This window comes from Hoplias malabaricus, chromosome 11 (genome assembly GCF_029633855.1).
Source record: "Hoplias malabaricus isolate fHopMal1 chromosome 11, fHopMal1.hap1, whole genome shotgun sequence".
Taxonomy (NCBI): Eukaryota; Metazoa; Chordata; class Actinopteri; order Characiformes; family Erythrinidae; genus Hoplias; species Hoplias malabaricus.
Window position 1 is genome coordinate 18947956 of NC_089810.1, and position 20009 is coordinate 18967964.

General features: G+C 41.6%; 1 protein-coding gene across 4 annotated transcripts in view; it reads left to right on the forward strand.

Annotated features, from left to right (window-relative positions):
• The window catches only part of hipk2 (homeodomain interacting protein kinase 2), a 117357-nt gene that overhangs the window by 17063 nt on the left and 80285 nt on the right, over nucleotides 1-20009 (forward strand). For all 4 annotated transcript variants that reach the window (XM_066684794.1, XM_066684795.1, XM_066684796.1 and 1 more), the window contains exons 2-3: nucleotides 12068-12849; nucleotides 14751-15136. In XM_066684794.1, coding sequence (XP_066540891.1) covers nucleotides 12068-12849; nucleotides 14751-15136 — 1168 coding nt within the window. The remainder of the gene's footprint in view (nucleotides 1-12067; nucleotides 12850-14750; nucleotides 15137-20009) is intronic.

Consider the following 20009-nt stretch of genomic DNA (forward strand, 5'->3'; position numbering starts at 1 on the left):
TCCTTCTCTCATTGCAAGGCTAACCACACGTCAAATGCAAAGTACTAAATTAGGATAAGACAGAAAACACCATGGCTGTGCTTTCAAATAAACTCTGTTAATGAACATGAAGCTATCTAAAAATATGGGGACATTTTCTGCCGAATCTAGCTACTGCTTTGTCTCAGTTGCATATTCTCAGGCTTATGGTAAGAGGCATTAGTACAAAAGCAGGTGTGTGTGTTGTCGGAGCCCACATATTTTATCAGCTGAAGTGTCGGGTATTAAGGATTCTGTCAATAAAGGTGTGTATCTTGTGTGTGTGCAGGTTTAGTGAGTATGGCATGCATTCTGCTGTTTTTCCAGACTGTATGTCCAGTATCCAGTCTCAAATGTGATGTTCCTAAGCTTCCACACAGGGGAATAATAATTTGCTTAATTCAGATTTGTTCATGTGACAATGTATTACACATGGCTATCAAACGTTTAAAAAAGCGTACAGCATTTCAATAATCCCAATCCCATTGTTCCCAGTGATTCCAGTGATTCCAGAACTGGTAAAAACAGCTACATAATATGACCCCCCCAATATCCCATTAAGAGTTTCAAAGCCTATTTGTATAAGACATCACTAAAGTGTAACTCTTTGAATCATCAAAATGTACTGTTCAGAAATGCATCTTGGAAACAGGCTGCTAACAGCAAGGTGTTTTTTTCCCCTCCTGTGTCCCTAAAGGCCGCAGCCCTACAATTACCTTTTCCCTTTGACGATGATTAAAGAAAAAGATGTAAAACTCATTTAAAAGACTGTGGTTTTTGTTATCCAATTTGTCTTTTATAAAGGGAATAAAAATTTACAACCCATGCACAAACTCATTCATCAGCTTTTCGCCAAGCCAATTAATCCCTGCAGACAGACTCTGATGGAGTCACTGATTTCATTATTTTGAAGCCATTGTTTTTCGTATGTGTGCGTGTGAGTGTATGTTTGCGTGCAGGGCTCCTTTGTTCTGTCTGGGCCTGTAATTTCATTCTTGCCTTCTAAGAAAATGTCAGACTGTTCGCAAATCAGATTACTCCCTGGCTTTTTTTTTTTTTTTTTGGTAAGTATTAATGTGTTATTAACATTCTACTCCCCTTGGTGTGTAGGCCTCATGGGGCTGGAGTTTGTTTTTTGGGGGCTCGTGGGATTGATGTTTCTGGGAGTTGAGCTCTCTGAAGCATCACACGTGGCTGGATTATTATTAGACTTAGAAAGGTGAAAAGGAGTGACTGAGCAGCATGTAAGTCAGAACCACTCTTGTCCTGATTATTTTGTGGTGGTGTTTTTATTTTATTCTTGAAGCTGACAAGGTTTTGGGTTGATCTATGTGGAGGAGCACAGTCAGCTCGATGGGAAACAAAATGACACTCTGTGAGTGCACGATCACATAATAGATCAAATAAGATGCACATAGATACCAACAAAACTTTAGGAAACAAAACTGGAAAAGCCAGGCATTATCTGACATTTTATGTTTCTGTAGTGGCTAGTGCTCACAAAATGTTCATATCAACCAGGGCCTAACTGTGATGAATTCAGAGGAAAGCTGCCTTGCTTCCATTGGGAGGAGTCAGGGCGATTCCCGTGTCTGTTTATCTGAGTGGTATACTCCAGAGCAGGCTTTGTGTGTAGATTATGCTTCACAGGAAGCACTGCCTGAGCCGGCACTTGGCAAATGTTCAGTATTCCTCTGAAGACTGTTGCAATAAACTTATAGCCAGGAGAAAATTGCCTTTTTTTTATGGAACAAAATGTGGTTCAGACTTTTTTGAGACATTTTCAAATATTGTGTTACTTTTTCAGAAGTGTTGGCAGTAGGATACGTGGTTGTCAGTAATAGTGTTATCTCTGTAGCATCATATTTGCAGGGTATGCTTTGCATCTGTTCTGGTTGAACATGTCAACGTGTGTGTGTGTGTACGTGCATGTGTGTGTGTTTGTGTGCTTTATTCTCACTTCATCTTAGCCTGGTTTGGCTCTGGTGTAGTGACTCTGTGGTTAGGGTCTGGCAGGCAGTTTAGATTGTGCTCTTTGAAGTGCCACCCTGCGCAGCAAATCCTGCAAAACACACACACACATAAAAGCTACCACATCAGCTCTTGAACCTACAGATATGTAAACAGCTTAGATAGTTATCTAGGAAGTGATTCGTATAAATACTAGCACTAACAACTTCTACTTGATAGAGGCACTAATGTGCTTAAAATGCTCTTCATGGCAGTGATTTTCAAACTGGTCTTCAGGGCCCTCAAATGATGCCTAGAGACAGAGCAGAAACGTGATACATGTGGAGGGTCCTAAGGACAGGTCTCTGCCTTTATGGTACTACACCATACAACATGGTTGTGACAGCTCTGTGAGTGAGAATAAGTAGAACACTTAAATCATTATATTTCTGAGCTAGGAATGGCCCTGTCTTGCTTAGAGGAACATACCACTGCTTCTACATTCTCAGCAAAATAATGTCTTGCTCATATTATGTTGATGATATTTGGTGTACGAAGCGAAGCAACAGGTGCCGTCTTTGTAATGTTCATAATTCATGATTTAATAATGGTGATTTTGATGTTAGCGACTGAACCTAGCAAATTAATATACGCAATTTATTCATAGTTTATTTTTAATACTAGGCAATAATTACCATAAAATGGGAAAAGACTGGGAGAAGGTTTAAGCTTTGTATAGCTATTATATGTCACACAAAATGCTTTGAAACCTACTACAACATTATGGTGTTTTTTTATCACATTTATATATATACACCAATATTAATATATAAAAAAATAACTTTACAAGTTAAGGGGCTTATCAGCGGGTGCTAATCCATTGCATGGTTGGGATCATTAACTGAGGCACCTCTCCTTGTGCAGCGTCCTGATAACAGTGTGGACCATTTCCTCACGTAGCCTTGTGCTGGAGTCAGGGTCTGGTCCGATAGACTGCTGGTTTTGCTAATCAGTCACTGAGACTGTGAATATTTAAGCAGCTACTTGTGAACTGCACATTCTTGTGAGTTATGGAAAATAGTTACATTAGTCATGCTGAGCTCGTAAAGTTCATATGAAGTTCTTGCGCAGGCATTGGCAGGATGCTAGTGTTCTGTGAGCTGCGCTTTTACTGCCCTCATGACTTCATTAATAAGAAATCCAGTGTAAACTTCCCAATCGCTGACGAGATATTTCCCTTATACATGCTCTTTCTCTCTCTCACACACACAAACACACTTTCTCTCACAGTCAGTTGCACACAGATACTCAAACACATACATATGCACATGCACAACCCCATCCCCCACCTGCACACACACACACACACACAGGCCTGATAAAGCAGTCAGTAACAGGCCGTGCTGAGGGCACTGCTCTGTGTGACAGTGCGCTGTTTGTTTTTCTTTCTCAGGGGCTGTTGGAACACATGTCAATGGCTTTAACTGCTCTAGCCACAGCTGCTCGGCCCACTCGCCTCCTTCTCGTTTGGCTACAGGAAGATCAGATACCGGCCGTTTGTCATTATAGGAAGGTCTCAACATCTTTATGGGTCACCTTAGTGCATTTGTGTGTGAGTTTGTAGAAGAGATAGAGAGAGGATCAACAGAGGGACAGAGATTGGCCCAATCCCATTTCTTATTTTTACCCCTACCCCTGGTTTTAGAGCGGAACCTTACCTATTGGAACTGAGTTACAAGTTATTGAGTTACTACATTCAGAAACATTTATAGATCATATATCATCACGTATATTAAAACCTCTGGTTCTTTCATAAATGTTGCAGCAGTGTCAGGGCCAGACTGCAACTGCTTTAACATTTTAATATGAAACTGGAAATTTACTAGCTAGATATCAGCATTCTACTAGGGATATATAATGAAGTAATGAGTTATACTACATTAAACTTCAATAATAAAATGGGTATTGACTTTTTTAAAGGAGAAAATATTGATATTTGTGGGTTTATTTAGTTCCTTGAGCAGCCATCTTGCCGGTAATTTGCATAGCATTCAAAACAATCAGGAGTGCGACCCTGAAACCAATTTGAAGGGCCATATAGTATAGTAGAGGCCACCCCTCTATCCCAACATGAACTGAGACATAGCACCCCTAGGCAAATCGGAGGGGTCGGGCTAAATGTTAGGGGCATTGTGTTAACTGGGATTCACCCAGTGACTCTGTCTAGATGCCTTTGTGTAGTGTAGTTCTGGTGTAGTTTCACCAATAATTTCTGTTGACGTAATCAGCTGTTTGACCCCAGATTATAACACAAATTGTCATTTGCCAATAAGTTAATCTAGTAATATTTGTAGACCTTTTTTTTTTTACAGATTTTAAAATAACTTATTTTAAAATTATTTTAAATTATGGGTCTATAATTACCCCACTATATATTTACACATTTATTTTGTATTTATACAATTCTGTACATGCTCATTATGTCCTGGTTGATATTTCAATAAACATGAACCAGGCCATAATGAGTATTTACAGAATGATGTAACTACAGAATCAATGTGTAAGGATATAATGGTGTAATTATGGTCATATTTGTTTTTAAATCTATATCAAATTCAAGACCAAATATCTAACTTCTCCCCTGTGTAAATGTAACTCCATTTCTAATTATAATACAACCTCTCTTCTAATTCCAATCACAAATGTGGTATGGTAAAGTGTTCAGAATCTACACTTTGTGAATTAATCAGCTTGTTTCTCTGAGCTTCAGTAATTAACCCAAATATAAGATGTTCCAAGGCATGTGTGACGTGTGGGGAATTAGGAAGGTTAATCTAAAAATACACAGTGTGAGCTGGAACTATGACCGGTCAGTTCAAACAGGGCATACTTTGATAGCAAAAAAGGCCAGTTCAGCCAGCATTAGCCAGTTCCTCCTGGAACTATAATCCCTGTCTGCCCTCATATTTGCAATCCGTGCCCCTCCAAGCTCTCCTTAGTGCTGAGACCTGCACATAAGCTCTCTGAGTGAGCGATACACACTGTTATGAACAAAGACAATAGCCAGAGCTTCCCTGCCTCTGCTCTCCCAGGAATTATAGTGTTTCATTTGATGAGAAATGGGAGGGGAGAGGAGGAGGGCAGAGGGGAGGGGAAGTGGGGGTTCTAGAGGTGAGAGGGGTCTATGATACAGAGGAGAGGAGAGGAGGAGAAGAGAGGAAAGAAGAGAACAAAAGGGTGAGGAGGGCAGCTTGGCAAAGAGGCGATGAATGTTCAAGAAAGCATGATAAAAGATGGTTTGGGGAGTAGAAGTTGGGAGGAGAGTATTGGATTTGAAAGTGAATGGTGGGAGCGCACAGTGGGGAGAATAGTAAATAAAAGCTAGGGTTGATGAGCATGGAGGGGGGAGATTAGGGGAATAAGGAGTGTTAAAATGTAATTCATGAAATAACTTCATGTGAATACGCTTCTGAAAGAACAAGGCCACACACTGTAATAGATGGGTAGTGCCACTGTTGTATAGGATGTGGGGCATATGATGAAAATCACATTTCCAGTGCTTGTGTACATTCATTTAGATATGCAGAATGTCTACCATCCCATAAACTGTGTTACTTCCTAACGTTTCAGAAAGCAAGCTGACCTTAAGATACCACAAAGCCTTAAATACCAATTAGTCAATAATGGCTATTTAATATTATACTAACAATTGTGTTGATGATCATGTAGGACATCTGCATGTGTTGCTTAGTGTTACACTTGCTGACTTCATGCCAACTCTTAATGAAACCTCAGAGTCAAAGCCAAGAGACAGAAGTAGTGGAGTGCAGGAAAAATATTTAGCTAACCCCTTGTTTCGAGTCTAAGCTAGGTCAAAGCTAGAACTCAATGTGAGCGAGCGAGTTACATTCCAGAGATCAGCTTTTGTTGTATTGTTATTTATTAACATTAAAAAGAAAAATTTCAAGCAACAGTTTTTTTTTTTTTTTTTTTTTTTTTTTTTTTTTTTTCTTTTAGGATAAACGCTGCCCACAGAAAAGGTCTGAATTCATACTAAAGACCAGAGATATTCAATTATTTTAATGCCAAAAGGTTAGAGCATCTTTTTAAAATGTCAGAGCACTCTTCGTAGAGCACTCACGAAGTTGGTTACTCTTATGAAAAATAAGTATATACTTGCTTAGCATTGCACTACGTGCGCTCAAGTGTTCACTGCTTGCTCTCAGATATGCGCTGCACATGCTTAGATTTTCAGTGCTCACTCTCTAGTTTATCCCGTGTGCTTGTGAGCGTTCTCTGTTCGTGCTCAGGTTTTCAGTGCACTGATCTGCCACGCATCCTCAGCCAGACATTCCTACATGTTTATTTCACCAATGAAATTGTTACTACCACTCCTTTTCACATTGTCATTGGAGCCTGTTTCAAACAGAGACCCTATGGTTTGAAAAGTGACAGATCCAGCAGCCTCAGGTTATGAATAACAAATATGAACTGATGAAAACAGAATCAATAAAGAGATATTTAAATTCAAATTAGATTCAAGAAAGTGCTTGAGACTTGAGAATGTGAGTGCTAAATTGTTCATATGATTTGCTCAAATCTCCCATTCCACTGAGTCATTTTTTAAATTTCCAAATGGCTGCACCATCAAATGTGCTTAATACTTTATCAAATCAACACTGGTGTATTCAAATGAATATATCACTCACATTTCCAATTATTTTTGGCTGAGGAATTATGGCAGCGAAAAAGTGCTGGGAATTTGAGTGTGAGCACAGAATGGTTTATGAGCAAACCAGATAAACCTGGGCGTGAGCACTGAAAGTCTGAGAGCCCTTGTTCAAATTTGAGACCAAGCAGTTAAAATTTCAGCACGAGCAGTTCAAATCATAGCACAAGCTCAACGCAACAAGTAGTGCTTTCACATTTTAAAATCATTCTCCCCACTGTTGAGGCAGAGAAAACCAAACACCTCTACTACGGTGTTTTCCTTTTGGATGGCAGGCTACAGTGGCCTTTACTCTGAGCCACGGGGGATAATGCTTTGTCTAGACAAGCTAAGGTCAGTTCATTAACCAGTGATTTCTTCCCTGACTGATTTTCCTAAATGTCTACTTCCTGGGTCAACCAAACACATGACTCACAATGCGTTTCCGGCTGATCTTTTAGATCTCAGGGTCTACAGACTATTGTTTAACATAGATAAAGTATTTGCAACCAAGTGTGCTATTGTATAATTTGCTTGGGAATGGGCTAAACAATCAAGGTCTATTTGCTCTCTGTGGTTGTTGGGTAGTGTGTCTGGTTTGACTATATCAAGAGTATTTGTTGAAGAGGCCAGTTTCTTCAAAAAAAAAAAGACGTGTTAGATGTTTTGGTTTTGGAAACCCAGGTCGGAGTGATTGAAATGGCAGGCAGTTTGTCATTGCTCTTTTTATAAGGTGCTATTTTCTTGTGATTACAGGAGCCAATACTCAATACTGAGGCCTTATATAATCAAGGCACAAATAAAATATCTCTCTTTTCTCTGATGTCTGTCTCCTCCTGTCCATTGAAGCATTTTGGATGCTTTGCCCACCAAAAAAAGCTGATTATCTGATCTTTGACAGAAAAATAGTCTAGCTCAAAACACAGGCCATTACCATTTCATCATTCTTCCCATGGAAAGCAGGAAAGTAGCCCTTTGGTGTGCTCTGAGGCAACTGCCTTTAAAACAGTGTGGTTTTTGTCAGGTATGATAAATGCTTGCATTCCTGCAGCCTCATTGTTAAACAATGGACCATAACAGATTTATATGTGTCATAGAGTTCAGTAAATTCAGAGTTCAGAGTTTTATGGCCTGTGTTTTGAACTTTTTATACGATAGAGGCAGTGAAAATTAACCAAACAGCAACATGGAGGGTGGTCGTAGTCCAAGCCATAAACACTTATGAATGGCTGACCGTTGAGAGATTGAAGTCAGGCGAGACAGAGCACATTGTTGCAGATGCATGTTGTTTAGAGATAACATTCTTGCCATTTGACCTCTCACTTTGTATTTAAAATAACGTATCTGCATTTTTCAAAGGGTGTGTTTGTGCAGCAACCAGTGAGTCCAGTTAGATACTTCTTTTTACATAGGCCTTGAGGGTATGGTCTATATGTTTCGACTGAGCTTTTTCACACTGGATCTTGAACACAGTCAGAATTGTAGGACGGTGCAGGAATGGTGCCTACACAGTGGATTATTGGAGGCTAGCTTTTTTGAACACTGGTAATCTGAATGTGTCACAAGCTTTAAGGACCAGATTAACAGACATGCCAACTGCTGTGAGTTCCAGGGATGTTCTGTCTGAGCAGCTGTGATTTTGGTGGACTTACTACACCACCCCACCCCACCGTCCTGTTCCCATCCTCCTTTCTAATGCACACAAATGCACAAAGAGTCGTCTTCAGCTACTGATCAAATCCAAATTATTTATAGCATACAGACCTGACGAAAGAAAACATAATCCAAGGAGAGACATCTGGCCCAGTAGCTTATGGGATTAGCATAGGGCTGGGCTCCTAATAGCCCTAGCGGGTGATTGTTATTACTTTGCTCCAGTGGACTCTAGCAGGACTTCACAGACCTGGTGAATTTGGGACCTGCAAGGTCTGAATACAATGTCAAGGTGAAGAGTTCGAGGAGGGTCAAACTCCTTTTACCCCTCTGGGTAAAATCCAAGTCAGTGCATGTGAGAACAGTTCCTAATGTTTAGGAACATTTCCTGCATTTGTGCTTCACAGGCTCCATCCCATGCCTAAAGTATGCGGAACATTTTTGAGCTGGGAGAACATGTCTGATACAAAAATCTCTTGCTGTGCGCTGCATGTGAGAAAGGAATACTCCGGGACATCTCTGGACCTGACACTCAAGAATTTCTCTAGAAATTCTTTGTTCATGTGTGAAAGAGGAATTACTGTCTAATGTTAAATAAATACATTAGTAGCTGAGATGGAGCTACTCAGCTTATGTTACAGTTTTGTTGATGTATGACCTCTGTTCACTATATATAACATTTTTTGTGTGATTGACCAAAACTTTTTTAAAGTAAATCTTGTGGATGTCTCTGTCATTTAGCCAACAGTAAGGCAATATAATTTAGCCAATAGCTAAGGTTATAAGTTCAGTCTGATTTGCTGTAATAACAGCAAGTGTGAGCCTGGAACATATTCAAATGCTTGCAAATGAACAGATTAGAGGCATGCACTAATTTGATTACAAAACAGGTAATATAGCTTTATGAACTTTATTGACAAGATTTTTAGGACACTTCCTATAGCAGGCTAGTTTCATGGGCCACACATTAAGCATTACATGGTCAAATATTTGTAGACACATGCTCATCAAACATTTGTTAAATAAAGGTTATGCTATTTTTCAGTTGTTTGTCCCCTGTAAGAGCCTTTCTAGGAAGGCTTTAGAATAGATGGTGGAACATTTAGTGATTTGATGACATTCACCAAACACATAAGTAGGGATAGGTACTGTTGAATATAGCAGTTATAGCTTACAAAGGCCATTCCCACTCATACAAAATGGCCCCACTCATACCATGCTTTTCTATAGAGAATATACATGCTGTATGCACTATTGTTGGGCTGTAAAATGTCTGAATTCACTAATATATGCTGTCTACCAACTTTTAGACATATGGTATTACAGTAGGGCCCTACAGAGGAGCAACATGACTGCAGGCCAATGATGATGACCTAAAAGGAACCCTTAGAGTGGGCCAGAGTAGAGACCAGGAGCAACCATAAAAGCAACGGAAATATCCTCCGGCATTTGGGATAAGACCAGAGGACTGTAGGAATGATAAGTGCTGTCAGAACTGACGCTCCCTAACTAGAGGAGGAAAAGCGATGTGTCTTAAACGAGGGGGACGGACGGACAAAGTGAGTGTATGGAGAGGAGGCTGGTTTTGAAAGTGTAGCTATCAGCACAATTCAGAAATGCATAATAATGACAAAGCAGCCGTGCTAAGCATCCTCCCTCCGTTTCCTGCCCTGGGAATGTCCTTGCATCAAGGAATTCCTCAACCCAAATGAGATTCATTATTTTCTCGCAAGACAAAGCCACAGAGGAGAAGGAATAATTCCCATGGCCGACCGTCAGATGGGCAGCATGCTGTTTATGGTGTTTATGGAAGATATCCTGTGTATGTTTTCTGTCCACTCTGATAACAAATACAGAAATGCAGTGTGCAGGGCCTCATTTTTATTGTCAGAATTATGAATTGGTCACAGCAGATGCTAACCAGAGCCAGTTGCATTTTGCCAGATACAGCAGTTAAATTATGATATCGCGTGGACAAACTACTTTTAAATAAGCTTCCTGTGTTCATGCATTATAATCAGATTGCCACGGTGGATGTAGCGCAGTCGCTGGCTTGCGTCCCCTGGCTTCACGTACACTTAATGCATTCTCATGGTAAAATCAGGACACGCAAACTGCCACTCAACCCTCATTTTAATTCAGCTATGTGGTCTTCATGCCACAGAGTCAGCACAGAAGCAGAACAGTTTATTGTAAGGAGAAGAGTGAACAGGCTTTGGAGCGTCACTTGTATATTCATCTCACACAGATCATGTGAATTAATTCAATTCATGCAGGTAATAGATTAGCATAATTGAGACTTGCTGGCGCAAGAAAACAGAGCGAGGAGGAAAAAAAGCTACCCAATACGATATGAATTCATCCTGCTTGGCTTTTAGATGAACCACTTGCTTTGCTTTATTGTAAAAGCTGTATCTGTATTTGTGTGTGTACCCTGTGAGTGTGTGTTACCTGTGTTTGTGTGTGTGTATATACATTCTCCATGTGTGGGAGATTTGTCCACAGAAGGAACCTTTTATTTGTTAGATCTCTGACTTGGTCTGCATTGGAGTCTCTGTAAATAGAGCATTACTGCATCCTCTTTGTGTAATTGTGCTTGTGCTGTAATCATTATTTTAGTGCTACAAACAGTGCAGTTTGAGAAGGGCTATTTTTGGCCTCTTGTTTGCTTGGAGAAGCACAGCTTATTCTGAAGCCGAGAGTTCCCAGGAGCTCCTCTGCTCTCAGTTCTGCTTTTGTTGTCTTGTTTTCGGGATCTGGGGTTGAGATGCAGTTCAAATGCTCCTCAGTCGTTTTTCTGATATCTGTGAAAAAAGCAGCATGTTCACCCCTGTAGTAGAAACTGCGCTGCGCTGCACTGCAATGCATACGCTGCCTGAGTGGTCTTCCTTACAAAAGAAAATTGCTGTCATTCTCTCAGATGCAGTTGTGCAACTCTTTTAGGCCTTGCTTTTGATGAGTGCCTCCATAGGCCTTGACATAATGGAACATCAGTGTGTTTACAGAGCTCCCCGAGGGGACCATATAGAAATTGTGTCTCCTCTGCATATAGCAATAGCCTGCTTTTAAATCATTAACTCCACAACAATCCCATGTAAACAGCTGGCGGATTCAGATGTGAATGTTTTAACAGGACACTGTCCACACATCCTCACACACGTACTAAATACAGGGCTTCTCCAAAGCTGTAAGCAAATTGAACTAGAGCATAATAATTTTGCCTCAAACTAGATTATTGGTATTGGGTCGACCTTAGCAGGAACTGCTGGAATGGATATAGATGGAATTAAATAATAAATCTGGTCTAATCCTTAAACACACCTAGATTGAAATATCACACACACCTTGTGATGCAATGTTTGTTGTGTATTTCCTCCTGTGGGTAGTATAATGTTATATCACCTATCGAAAATAGCTCATTAAAGCTAGTTCTGATTTACAAAACATCCATTAGGCTTGGGTGTAGAACCCAAATATGCATTTAATTTATTTTTGTGCAGGCTCTTTTTAAAGATTTTAAATGAATGTTGCTTTACTCCTGACCAGATGCTTCCCTGAAGCAGGTATTTTTAATCATGTCAGCCCCAGGAGCTGAGCAGATATCAATACAATAAGATTTGCATCAGGACTCTGAGTCAGACTGGCTTGCCTTGGCTTGTGCAAGCTTTATTTACAGCTCATGCTCAAGTTTCAAACATAGCTGACATTCACTCCTCTTGCTTCTCTTTTTTTCTTCAGGTATGGCCTCGCAAGTGCAAGTCTTTTCCCCCCACGCTCTCCAGTCAAGTGCCTTCTTTAGCGTGAAGAAGCTGAAGGTGGAGCAGAGCTGCAACTGGGACATGACAGGGTACGGCACGCACGGCAAAGTCTACGGTCAGAACGGCAAGCAAAGTGTGTCCGTGGCTCCGGTGGGCATCAACGCCACCTCCCTTCAGGTGTCCAGCTCCTCGCTGCCCTACGAGCAGGCCCTCCTCTTCCCGGCCGGCCCAGGTCACATTGTGGTGGCCTCGGCCAGCAGCAGCACGTCCGGTGCGGCCGGTCAGCTTCTAGGCAGCACAGGCAGTAGCAGCGGAAGCGGTAGCGGAGGCCACAACCTGACGCGCCGCAGCACGGTCAGCTTGCTGGACACGTACCAGCGATGTGGGCTTAAGCGCAAGAGCGAGGAGCTGGACAACGGAAACAGCGGCAGGGGGGGCAGCGTACACGTGGTGGAGGAGCAGCAGCAGCAGCAAGGGCCAGCACCCATGATCCAGAACAACGGGCAGAGTGGAGCGGGCATCGCCGCAGCAACAGCGGCCACCACTTCCACTACGGCCACGTCCAAGACCAGCGGCGCCAACAGTGAGGGAGACTATCAGCTCCTGCAGCACGAGGTGCTGTGCTCCATGACCAACACATACGAGGTGCTGGAGTTCTTGGGTCGGGGCACTTTTGGTCAGGTGGTGAAATGCTGGAAGCGTGGCACCAGTGAGATTGTGGCCATCAAGATTCTGAAGAACCACCCATCGTATGCCCGGCAGGTACGGTTGGAGCGTGCTACTTATCAAACATAAACCATGTCCTTATTGTGTTACAAGGTGTAGCTCAACTGGCTGCTCGAGATTTTAAAATAATGGTCGCACATTATTAAATGTATCTGGCGCTCTTACCAACCCACAAACTATTAAATAAAGCCACACGGTTGCCTAAGCCTGAAAACATGGGATAAAACGAGTAGTTCTGATTTTGTGAGGCAGAGTGCAGACACTTTAGAATTGTCCCACTCCTTTATCGGAGTCTCTCTAATCACAGTGTTAGGCCCACCTTTATGTGAAAGATTAAGGACAAGGTTAATGGAGAAATAAGAAACAGAACAGAGAATAAAGAGAAGTCAAAATAGCTAAAAAAAAAAAACCTTATCCTTGTTTCTCACCCCTGGGCTCTTGTGCTGATTTGAGAATGTTTTTATTTTTATTTTAATTTTAATTTAACCAAGCAATTAATTAAAAAAGGGCAGCACAGTGGCATAGCAGGTAGCCACAGTCACACAGCTACAGGGACCTGAAGGTTTTGCGTTCAAGTCCCGCTCCGGGGTACTGTCTGCGATGAGATGTGTTCTCCCAGTGTCTGTGTGGGTTTCCTCCGGGTGCTCCAGTTTCCTCCAACGGTCCAAAAACACAAGTTGGTAGGTGGATTGGTGACTCAAAAGTGTCCGTAAGTGAGAGTGTGTGAGTGAATGTGTGAGAGTGTGTCGCCCTGTGAAGGACTGACGCCCCCTCCAGGGTGTGTTCGGCAAAGGTTGTGTGCCTTGCATCCAGTGACTCTGGGTAGGCTCTGAACCCACCGCGACCCTAAACTGGATAAGTGGTTACTGATAATGAATGACTGAGTGAATTCATTAAAAACTTATTTACACTAGAAGCTTGGCAAGCTGCAAGTGCTACTTGAGAAAGAAGGGGATATTTATATATTTGTTACATGAGTAAATGTACAGTGGTAAAAGTGACAAAATCAAACAGCAGAAAAGATTGACTTAAAGGCCATTTTTTAATGTTTAATGTTTGCTGAAGTGCAATCCAGTCTTTCAGGGCAGATGACTGGAATGATAATAAGCCAAATATTAGTTTTAGGGACTTTCAATTGGATCTACCTGAAGGATTTGGATATAGCAGACACAGACAGTATCAAATTTTGTAGGTGGGTTGGTGATTGACTGATGATGATTTTGTAAATTATTTAAAGGAGCAGGTGCTTAAACTGGTTGTTCTGTTTGTTTGATCCTTGTAGTATTTTGACCAAGGCATGTCAGAGATGTTTAATTAAGACCATATGGAACTTGGTTAATTTGTGGAAAAGGCATATACCATGTTCCCCTTCTAAGCAGAAATTTAAATACGACTTTTGTATGCTAATTTAGTGGGTCATTTCTGTTTGTTGCATTCAACATATTGGAGAAAACAGTAATTGTGCATTTTGATTTGTACTGCACTGCAGATACTTCCTTATATTCATGATTATTTTGCAATGGGGAAGTATGATTATTTTTTCCACTGTTCTTCCATTATATTGGGGAAAAAAAAAAAAATATATATATATATATATTTTTTTTTTTTTCCCATGCTGGTGAGCTGCTTTTATTAGCTGCGACAATGTGTTCCATGTTCTTAGAGACCTATTCAAAGAGCAAACGAGAACTGAGAATGCTTCTAGAGCTCAAAACAATCAGAAGAAGAAACAAACATTGACAAATAACAGGATATTTGTCATTATTTTTCTTTTAGACTTTCGAGGCTTAAACAGCAAACACTGTACACTGTCACAATGTTAGCCACATAAAGGACAAGAATGTTCATTTGCAGATTGTTCCTTGTTTATTTGTAATATTCTAAGAGTGAAAATACCATGATATCAATGTGTTCATATCGTCCACCTTTTCCTACAGGGTCAAATAGAGGTCAGCATCCTGGCGCGTCTCAGCACGGAGAGTGCCGACGACTACAACTTTGTGCGGGCCTACGAGTGCTTCCAGCACAAGAACCACACGTGCCTGGTCTTTGAGATGCTCGAGCAGAATCTGTACGACTTTCTGAAGCAGAACAAGTTCAGCCCACTGCCGCTCAAGTACATCAGGCCCGTCCTGCAGCAGGTGGCCACTGCCCTGATGAAGCTCAAGAGCCTGGGCTTGATCCATGCTGACCTGAAGCCTGAGAACATCATGCTAGTGGACCCCGCCCGGCAGCCCTACAGGGTCAAAGTCATCGACTTTGGCTCAGCCAGCCATGTGTCCAAAGCTGTGTGCTCTACTTACCTGCAGTCCAGATACTACAGGTGAGGGGGTTTCCTTATCAAACAGCAGCATATGGTTTAGACGCGAATGACTATTAGCTGTTTGTGGAAGCGGTTAATGTTCTTCCTTCCTCTGCGGATTTGTTCCTTTTTGAATGACTCACTTTTTGACGGTGGCTAAAGCATCCTGAATGAGTTATCAGATGATTTGTAGATGGTTAGCTGCAGTCGGTTTTGGATGCCTTCCTGGTGGTTCCCCGTTAAAATTCCCTGAATGTACTTCCCTAAAGTAGGCTGTTGAAGAGAGCTGTAAAACTCAAAGGCTTGCTGAGAATCCAGCTGCTTATTGTATTTAATGTGATAAAACAAGCAACATTGCATGTTACTTTGAAAATTGAATGTGATCTTTATAGAGTGCTTTACTACAATGTGGAGCTTCTCAGCCACTGCACCTGGGAGATATTTCCTACAGATAAGTGTCTTTGGGTTCCTCAAAAGTGCTTTATAACTACAAAATATTATTATTATTATTACAGACATAATTTCTTGTCTTGCTTTCCTTTCTCTTCTGCATTCCTTTTAGGCATTGGGCTGTCTGTGGGTTTAAGCAGACTGGATTTCTTTGTTACAGAAAATGGACCTTGAGAAAGCATGAATTGTAGAGTAGCTTTAAACACTGGGCCTGTTGCGTTTAGACTCACACCCCCTCCTTTACCCCCACCTCATCGCCACTGCGAACCATTTCCCTGGGGACGCAGATGCGGGGTCAGTCCGAGTTCTCCAGTAATACTTGCCTGTAATCCACACCAGAGCACCAACATTAGAAACAGATGACTTGCTTGAAAGCTTCACTTTTTTGCCCCCTATTGCATTTTAAACTCTTTCAGTTTTGCTGCAGCCGTGTTTGGGTTTTGCTGAGGAAAGTGGAGGAATTCAGTAGGACTCAGAGACTGTTCAGACAGAAGCTTACTTTGTTGGGATCTAAGTCACCCTACCTCAGTGTGTGTGTGTGTGTGTGTGTATGGTACACGACCACACAAACGTCCTTTTAAGAGGTCCGTCTGACTACTGCCAGATGTGCATCTTGCTTTCTGAGATGCTACTTTGAGGACTCCAAGGTCATTGTTAGCCATTAACATTAATGACGTGGGTCATCATCCCAACAAAGCTAACATTAGGCTTGGGTATGTGTGCTAAAGTGAAAAGAAAATGAGTTGAAAATGAAGAAACTTTGTACCCTGCATAAGCCTGTCGTGATTTTGTTTGTACGTTCGTGCTGGACCGATGTAATCACTTCAAGCCTGCATAAATAGATGACATTACAAACTGCCACTATTCTGGAGGGTGTATAAGCATGATCATAACACGTTTCAAGGACTGTGTTGTTTTGCCGATAAGCATTTAATTAAAAAGCTTTTATCCCCTTTAGCTGAGATCTTTTATAGGGATGTGCCTAAATAGATGCATTTTCCAACATATCGCTCTCTTTGAACTGTTAAAATAAAAGAGCTGCAGAAGTGGCACGTATCAGCTGTCTCAGTTTGTTGGAGCATTTTGCAGCTGTAGTGATAAAGTGCAATTTGTAAGTAATTGTTGTGTTGGCAGTCTGCTCCTGCAGCACTTTAGATTTGAAATCTAACTTACTTTGAAATCTATAGGTCTCTTTTATGAATGAAAGCCACTTTGTGCATCCATTTCCTGTATTGTTTTTTTTTTCTTTTTAAACCATAGGTAAATTAACATTTTATGGACATCCACTTGTCTAATATTTCTTCTGAAATCAAGACGTCATTGATACCTTTGCTATTGAAACAAAGTTTTTAAGGATTTGATTGCTTTCAGCCACATAAACATTAATAGAGATGGGTACAAATGATGATGGACGATTAGTTCTGGATCCAACCCCACTTCATCTCATCACGGGAATGTTCGGTCACACAAGACAATTCTGTTTTACCGTCCAACGGTTCAGTGCAGGGGTGTGGGAGATGGCCTTAGCTCTAGCCTACACTTGGTCAATTCTTAGAATATGTGTCTACAAACTTTTGGACATATAAGGATTGTCCCAAAACCTAGTGAGCTGCCTAAGTAGGCACCGACTCTGTAGGTAGCTGATTTAGTAGGCAGCATTTTAACGGACGTCTATCCTCATAAGGCAGATGGCATCACGGCATTTTCCCAACCACTGCATGCAACCGGTGTTTACTTACCTCAGCGGCTAGCGCTGTCTAAGAGTGTAAGCGCAATATATTCAGCTCCTCCCATTTTTATCGCGATTTAAATTATTTTTTCTCTGGCAGAAGAGTGAAATAAATAGAGTTGTGCTTGCAGTGTATCATGGGATTTCCTTCGTGGCCGAGGAACAGTTTGTTGCTGCCTTAAAGTTCAGCCAGATTAAGGCATCTCAGTAGGAAGCATATTTTAATGTGTCTAAGAATTGGGACCTGATATGCATATATATAGAAAACCTGAATAAAATCTGAATCATAACTTCAGTTTATCTCCAATGTGCTAATCTTCAGAGCACAAAAAGCTAAGAAATCGTGCCTGCGTCCAATTACTTGGAGACTGCGTATCGTAATACTGGGCAAGCTTGCATGCTTTTATAGTGAGAGGTGGGTGAACAAGGTCAGCAATGTGCAAAGAGTGGGCTGTGAAGTGTAATTACCAGGAGCCGTGTGTCTTGTCCTGTGTGGGAGTGCACAGAGAGAATGATCCCCCTAATTTCCTCTTGGCAGGAGAGAAGAGGCGAAAAACAGCTGACACTGAGCAGAGTTTTACTAGTTACCACTTACCAGCTCTGTGTGTATGTGTAAAAGAGAGTGAGAAAGTGGAGTTTTAGACCCTGGAAGGTTTAATCCCTTTGCAAACACAACAGAACCACATTTCCTTTTGCAATTCTTTTAAAACCTATAATAAAAATAAGTACGCTAGCTTTAATAGTCCATTTGCTTAATGCCATTTGTCCCTTATTTATTGCTGCTTCACTATGTATAAACACACACACACACACACACACACACACACACATACATGGTGACACGGAGGGCTTTAAAAACTCCAGCAGCCCTGCTGTGTCTGATCCATGCACACACACACTAACGCATCACCCACACATCAGTGTCTACACAGCGCTGAGTGTGATTCACCGTGTATTTTGTCACTGTCCAATGAAAAATATGTATCTCAATTTTTGCTTTATTTTACTTGGAATATGTTGTTATTTTTTACCTTTGAAAAAAGTTTTTTCCTTCTCCTGTAAAGTAGTTATTTTGGAGATGCATGTTTTTCATAGGACAGTGAACTATCAACATTACTGTTGTATATCTGGGGTTTACCTCAAAGAGATAGGATCATGATAAGATCCGACCTCAGTCAGACCCTATCCCACGTTAACCCCATCTCTTTCACCTAATTTTTACCTTCTGCTCAGTACCACATACACACGTGCTCGCTCACACACACCGCTCTCCTGAACCGGCAATGACCCACCTAGAGAGACCTCCCACAGATTTCGCCTTCGTAGGAAAGATCACACTGTTCCTGGCACCCACTGTCTGTTTAATAGAGGTTTTATTCCACTGAAAGGGTCTCTCACTTTAAATCCTGTCTCTTCCATTGAGAGGTGGGTGAGGGGAAGAAAGGCTGGCTCTCTGGGAGAATGTGCTGCGAATACTGCGATAAATTGCTGCTACTGTTGAGGATACATGACTGTTTTCCTGTCTTAGATCAGATTTGAGTACAGATAGGCAGCGAGTCTCCCTGCTGGTTTTGCCACAGAAAGAAACCACAAGAGAGAAAGAAGTAAAACCTCTCTGGAGAGGAAGCCGGCATTCGCTTCCTTTTCTTTCAGCCTGTTTCAGTCTGGTAATTCTGTAAAGCTGCTGAAAAAAGTCACTTAATTGGCAAACAGAATAGAAAACCCGCTTGTGTCATTAAACAATATGAGAAAGTTGATGCTTTAGAAATTCAGTGATGTATTCCGAAGAGCAAACGCTGCAACGTCACTGTTCAGAAGCAATGGCTTTTTAAGAGGGCTCTTACATAAAGGCACGCTTGCTCATGCTTCACTCGTTCTGTTCCCGTCTAGTTATTTATTTTGGCTGAGCTCTTACATCCAACGGACAATCACCCATGGCCTTCTAACAGGACAGGATGCACCAATGTTCCCCCCTTTGCATATTTTTAACCAGAGCCCCCCTACATCCTACGCCGTCTATCTCCGGTTTCTAAACGGCTCCTCTCAAGATGTGCCATCAACTGTAAAAGTGATTGTGGAAGGCAGAGAAATTCTCAGTTGGAAATTTCCAAAGCTTCAGCAGCTCACTATTGCTTCTGGTGTCAGTCGTCCCCGCTTGCTGTGAAAGCTCTCCGCAAATGACTGTTGGCACTGGCAGCTCAGACTCAATCAGTTGATCTTCATATCTTTACGGGCTCTGCTTGCTGCGAGTGCTCAGGCTGTCTGTCGTGATGGAATTTGATCTATTGAACATGAGCGTTTGTACAGTATCGGATTTAAGAGCTCACATTACCAGGGTGTAGCTATGTTTCAGATATAGATTTTGCACCGGGGCATATTGACACAAGTAAACTAAGCAATGCTAATCAAGGTAAACATTTGCACGGCAGTGCTGAGCTGCATTTATGTTGGCTCGATGTGGTAAACTACGGCAGTATGACACATGGCATGCCCCACAAGGTACAGATGTCTTCAGTTAGGTATTTAATGCCGTGTTGTATAAGCAAACTGCAGTTTCTTTTTGCTGTTCCACCGTGATTTCAAGTCAGCCTTGCTTGGCTTGATTTGGATAAAAGACTTTCTTCCTCTTTCGCCTGGTGCTTTTCTCGATCTTGCCTTGCCAGCACTATGTCTTAGAAATATATTTGCTCAGGGCCATTCCTTTGGCTTGAGGTC